General features: G+C 36.2%; 1 protein-coding gene across 1 annotated transcript in view; it reads left to right on the top strand.

Annotated features, from left to right (window-relative positions):
• spidr (scaffold protein involved in DNA repair) overlaps nt 1-6,052 on the top strand; it is a 46,215-nt gene that overhangs the window by 15,724 nt on the left and 24,439 nt on the right. The window contains exons 8-9 of the mRNA XM_081352787.1: nt 1,531-1,732; nt 5,679-5,816. Coding sequence (XP_081208913.1) covers nt 1,531-1,732; nt 5,679-5,816 — 340 coding nt within the window. The remainder of the gene's footprint in view (nt 1-1,530; nt 1,733-5,678; nt 5,817-6,052) is intronic.

Below are 6,052 nucleotides of genomic sequence, written 5' to 3'. Positions count from 1 at the left end.
TAATATGCACCAGGAAAATATTTAACCACCAACCCGCAGTTTTCATATTTCCATAATTGCTTGTCTCACTTGATGAAATGTGTAGAATATTCCAGTGATGAGATCTCTCAGTGTACAGTTGGAGGAGTAGGCTGTAAAAACCTACGATTGTGATTCAGGTGACAACAGGACTTAATTGTCTCTCAGCCGAAGCGACAGGAAACCACAAACACAAACACAATGCAGACACAGTCACACACCTTACGTTTTCATTTTCCATGGTATAACGGATTTCTTTTCAAACAGTGCCCTACTAAGGGGTCTTCAAGCATGTGTAGTTTGTTTGTGTGGAGGTTTAAAGAAGTTAACGCTCCAGTTGAAAGTGGAAATTCAAGAGAAAACTTATGAGGAAATTAAATGTGTGTGTGTGTGTGATGCACTGCCACTGCAAAGTTATTTAATAAATAGTATAATAAATAAAATAATTAGTTGATTACAGTTGTTATTCATCTAAAAAAAAATAATTATCGGAAATGTAGTGGTTTAATGATATTCTAGCCTTGAATGTCTGTCTTTCCACGTTAACTGATTCATTGCATTGCATGCTTGTGGATGTAATGTTAGCTGACTAAGATGACCTCTGAATTTAGTTCTCAAGCCATTTCCATTCACTTTTGCTAGTGGAAAAAGGATTTAGGGTGACTGGACATAGTTTATGGACAGCTTTGCAACTGGCATAATTCCTTAGAAAATTCCACAGCCTGAGGAACGCATCTCCCACTCACTTCTTGCTCGTTGATAGATTTATTATTATCTATTTTTAACGCACAGCATATTAGCTGATAAATCACATATCAGTATGTGCATTTAACAACTTGTTAATTTCCTTTTCCATTACTGTTTTTAGCACTGTTTACCCCCTGAAAAAAGCCAGTGTTCCTTGTGTTTTTGTTTTGCATGGGATTGCATGGAGTAAACATAGCCTGTTTCTCTCGCTGCTTAAAATTTTTCGCTAAAATTTCCATTACACATCGTTCAGAAGTTCTTCTCTGAAGTCTTGGCTGTGCTCGCCATGATTTCAGCTGAGTCAATTGTGTTCATGTGTCCAGTCGAGGGGGCCAAGTTTTCCTCAAACAGTCAGCATGGGAATATATCCCGTCAGAGAGCTGGATTTTGTTTCATTTCCTCAGAACTGACTGAAATGAAAAAGTTGAGACCGCGCCAGTGTGAGTTTTCACAGCATAACCCAAAATATCCTGCTGCTGTTATTAATTTACTGGGCCTGTATCATATCTGTGTTGTTTTGCAAAACTTGATGACTTTGAGAAGCAAACGGTCTTTCAGATGCTGGTCATTTAATGAAATGTAAAGCTTACTTATATGCTAATTGTTCATGCTGTATAGTACTTAACTGTATTTATATATAGTTCTATAGTTATAGTTATATATAACTGTAAAAATATATAGTTTTAGCACTTAAATTGTAACATGGATAAATAAACCGTCCATGAACAGATGTACAGTTTCATGCATACATTTGTTTGACCCAAGCTGACAGGCCAGGTGTCCTGACGCTGAGGATTCTGGGAGTTCGAGAGGAATGTGGCATGCAGGCCGCAGTGTGTGACAGGCTGCCGGAGGGGGAAAGGTGTGTGGCTCTTTTCAACAAAGCCACGGCCGCCCAGCTACAACCTGTGCCCGGAGACATCGTCCACATCTACCCTCCATGGTCGGTTCTGTTCCTTAACATTTCGCCATAACATATCAGAAATAGCATTCGTTTATTATCTCTGACAATGATAGTCGATACTGTTATTTTTTTTTTGTTCAAACAATCTTTGGCAATTTATGGATTATTGACATAATACACTAGATTTGGTCGTTTAAATACATATATGTATTTTTAAATTTTGTGTATTATCAGTAGTGCTTGCTCAAGCATTTGAACAAACTTTAACTATAATTATCAAACTTGTACTACGGACATGTATGATGATTCAGATTGTGTGGATTGTTGAAGAAAGGTGCACTATTTACTCTTGTGATTTGGACTTTTAATTTTCAACCAGAAATCTATAAAATTGGCACAAAATACACTTTCAACTCCTAGTAATCACACAGAACACATTTTTTCTTCTTTATTTAATACTTTGATTATAATCAATATAGTTGTATTAAACATATTTCTATTCAAGTCAAGTCACCTTTATTTATATAGCACTTTATGCAATATTGTTTCAAAGCAGCTTTACAGTGATAACATGAAAATGACTCAATGATGCAAACAAAGTAAATTTTTCAGTTCGGCTCTAAAAGAAAACAGTGTCATTGTTCAGCTTAAGTCAGTTCAGTGTTTATTCAGTTCCATTGTGAAGATCATCAATTATTAAATGAGTTAATTTCATCTATAAACAGTGATGTCATCATCCAGCTCAGTTCTCATCCAATAGTGTCAGTGCAGTCAGATCAATAATATTGCTGTCCCAGTGTCCCAACTATTGGCGACAGTATTCTTAGATATTTTTCTAATGCAAACAACCTGGTTGTTTACATTTTATTTATTTATTTTCTTAATATTTCATATAGTTAAATTTTTTTAAGCTTCATTTCTAATTAATTTTCTGCTTTGTTTTGCCAGCTGGATTTTTTTTTTATTTTATTTTTTTGTCAAGATTACTTGTATTACGTAGCATTGATGCACATTTCCCTATTTCTTCTGTGATAATTAGTGATGAATCACTGTTAAGCCGCAGGTTGGCAGGAACGGTCTTGCCGTGTGCAGCCGTGTGTTTTGCACAGAGCTGATAAGACGAGAGGCCTGTGGGGCTGAAGGTGACAGAGACAGACGAGCCAGTCTCCATCTGTGTGGGAGGACCACAGATCCCCGGATCAGGACTCGCCGGAAGCCAGGGTCCCGCCCCTTTCACTCTCTCCCCCGTATCGCCCCCATGTAGCGTAGCTCCCACGTCATTCCTCAGCTCCAGGGAATGGCCTGCATACCTCTTCCTGGCAGCTCTGAGCTCATTTCCAGCAAGCTGGGAAAAAACATTGCTGGATCCTTTTTCTTCCCTTGCCTTTTTCTTTCTCTGGGTTTTTTTTTTTTTTTGTGAGGAGCGTTAGGCTGCGGATCACAATAACTGTGACAGAGGCCAGAGAGCTGAATAGAAAACACATGCAGCACAGTGTGCTGCTGGCACAGTTTCTCCTCTTGTCTCATTTGCTCTCTTTTTTTTTCTCTCCCTCTGCGGAGTGTTTGCTTTAAGGGCAGGCTTAGTTGACCCTGGAAAGTCCAAGAGTTCATTTTACCCTGGAAAGTCCACCAGATTGACTCCAATTTGGCCCCCATAGTTTGCAGAAAATGGGCGGCAGATGATAACACTTTACTTATCGTCAAATATATTTAAAAACCTGTGGGTAGTTGAGTAATGTAGACATGGAGTTTTTATTTTATTTTATGTAAAATCGCATGAATGCAAGAATTTTTTTTTTTTAACTCTAAAGAGATGTTTAGTCACTTTTTTTTTTTTTTTTAGCTTTTTTCAGTTCAATGAAATACCTGTGCAAGTGTGACACAGTGTTGGGCAAAATTCCAAAAGTAAGAATTGACTTCCATTCATTTCATCAGTTGGAATTTTAATTGATTTGTCCACACCCCTCAGGAAGTTGAATTGGAATTAAATAATTCAGAGTAATCCAAAAGGCAATGGCATTAATTTCCATTAAAATGTTATATAATATCAAATATTATAATATATTTTATAATATAATGTTTTTTTTATATTTTAAATATATTTATTTATTTATAATATATATTTCATATTGTATAATATATAATATTATTTAAAAATAGCTAATGGTGACACAACTTAATTTCGAACAAGTTTGTTTTGACAAACCTTTTTAATTTAAAATTACTGTTAACACCGGGTCACACCAAAAACAATAACTATAAAGATTAATATATTAGTGTCCATGTCAATGCACGATAATGTTCTGTTTATTATAAGTGCATGCTGCAGTTTTGTCATCTACCACTTTAAATGCTCAAACACTTAAAAAGCTTATCGAGAATTAAATCACAGATGAACCTTGAACGTTTTGTGCTTTTAGAATTCCCATCAATTTGATCATAGTTTAGATTATTTTCTGTCTTATGGTGGTATAAGTGGTTCTCAACTGGTTTTGCTTCAGGACTCTGATTTTACATTTGATATCAAGATTCATCGTACGAAAGTAAACAAGAATGTCCTTAAAATCAAATGTCCTTTCTAACCTGTCCAAGTGACAGAGGAATTTGCACCAAAATGCTGTAATCTTGATTGGATGCATAGCTGTTAACAATGACAACAAAAGATATGTGAAGCATTTTCTTCTCCAAATTGATAACCCCATTGTTATTTTAAAAATGCTTATTTGGCTCCCCTAACTCTGCATATATAGTTAGTCTCAGTTTATATTTTGCATTTACCACCATTTGAGAACTACCATCTTAGATTTGACATACATTAAAGTCAAAAATTGAAAATCCAAAGCAGTTGGGTTAATTATGTACAGCCTGTATTGGTGTATTTCTGATGACCAATTCCATCGCACACAAGAACACACACACACACACACACGCACACACACACACACACACGTTGTTCCCAGCTCATTCATGGTTCAGCTATGAAGGAAATACCTGTCATCACTAGGTTGTGATTACACCTGTGCCGCACCCTCAACTGTTTGTGTCAGCTCTGACGTCAGCACACTCTTAAGTCTGTACATAACTTCCTTCTCCAAACCACCGGAAATCATTCATACGTATGTCCCGATCGCCACGAGACACTATTTGCAGTGAGATTAACAAATCTCTCTTAAGACTTTGTTTCCTGTGCAACTGATCTCTAAGACTTTGTATTTTTATTTGTATATAATTTATGAGAAAGGATATTTCTTCATTTTTTTGTAAGAAATTACATTTATGTTGTTCCGGGAGTACTTATTTTTTATTTTATTTTTTTATTTATTGAAATTGTTCATAATATTATATATTAAATGATAAACTATGATTTTATAATGAATATTTATGTACATTTTAGAATAATAAAGTCATTGTTTGTCTGTGTACATATATTACAGAAGTTAGTTGAGAGCTGTAATATATTTATTTATTTATTTATTCATCAGTTCTTTCTGGTTCTCGAATCTGATTGGCTGAGAGGCTTATTCTCCCTGTATCAGCACTGGAACCGTTTCACTCTTTGGCATCACTCCGCTTGGCGTGGCAGACGAGCAAATACACAATATTTCAAAATCACATAAAATGTTGCTTATAAATTATATCATTACAATTATTTGATTCATTATTATTTTTTGCACATTGTAAAAATTAGATTTAATGAAAATCCGATTTTTTTTTTTTTTTTTTTTTTTTAACCTGTCAGTCTTGGATTGTCAAAGACTGGAATTTTCTTTCCTATTCTTCCTAGGCTGACAGCATGTTGAAAAAGCGCCTGTTTGCATTAGGGTGGAGACACCCCCCCCCCCCTCTCCTGTGTAAACTTGTCTTTGCTGGCTGCCCTGGAGCTGTTGGCTGAAGTTCATGAGGTTCAGTGAGATTACTTGCCTCTGCTGGCACCTGTTCAATTCTCTCTCAGGGCAGGATGATTTAAATGCTGACGTACATACTACGTCTCATGACATGAGCTCTGCAGGCCCCGGCTTGTAGTGGAGTGGAGGTCTCCGCTTATTGAAGACACGTTTGTTTGGAACAGATCTGTGACAAATTACCATACATCCAGTGCAAGGATTGATCAGGCTGTTTGTAACCTACTTATGAGGCCCTGCGAATGGTACATTGACAGCGAGTATTATGTATGTGCTTACCAACTTGTAGATGTTTTCACAAAAGTGTGTATATCATTTGCAGGCTTTTGTCCCCATGTGCTTCTAATCAATAACTAGATGTAAAACCCTTTCCTGTGTACATGTTCCGTTCCAGTGACTCCTGCCTAGAAGTGTAGATCTTTCCATAATAACGAAACTGATCATAGGTCTTTGTTGGGATGCATGATTAATCAAAATGAAA

The sequence above is a fragment of the Scardinius erythrophthalmus genome (assembly GCF_964197995.2).
Source record: "Scardinius erythrophthalmus genome assembly, chromosome: 22".
Classification (NCBI taxonomy): Eukaryota; Metazoa; Chordata; class Actinopteri; order Cypriniformes; family Leuciscidae; genus Scardinius; species Scardinius erythrophthalmus.
The sequence above is the reverse complement of the archived record's forward strand: the minus strand, read 5'-3'. Positions and strand labels throughout refer to the sequence as shown.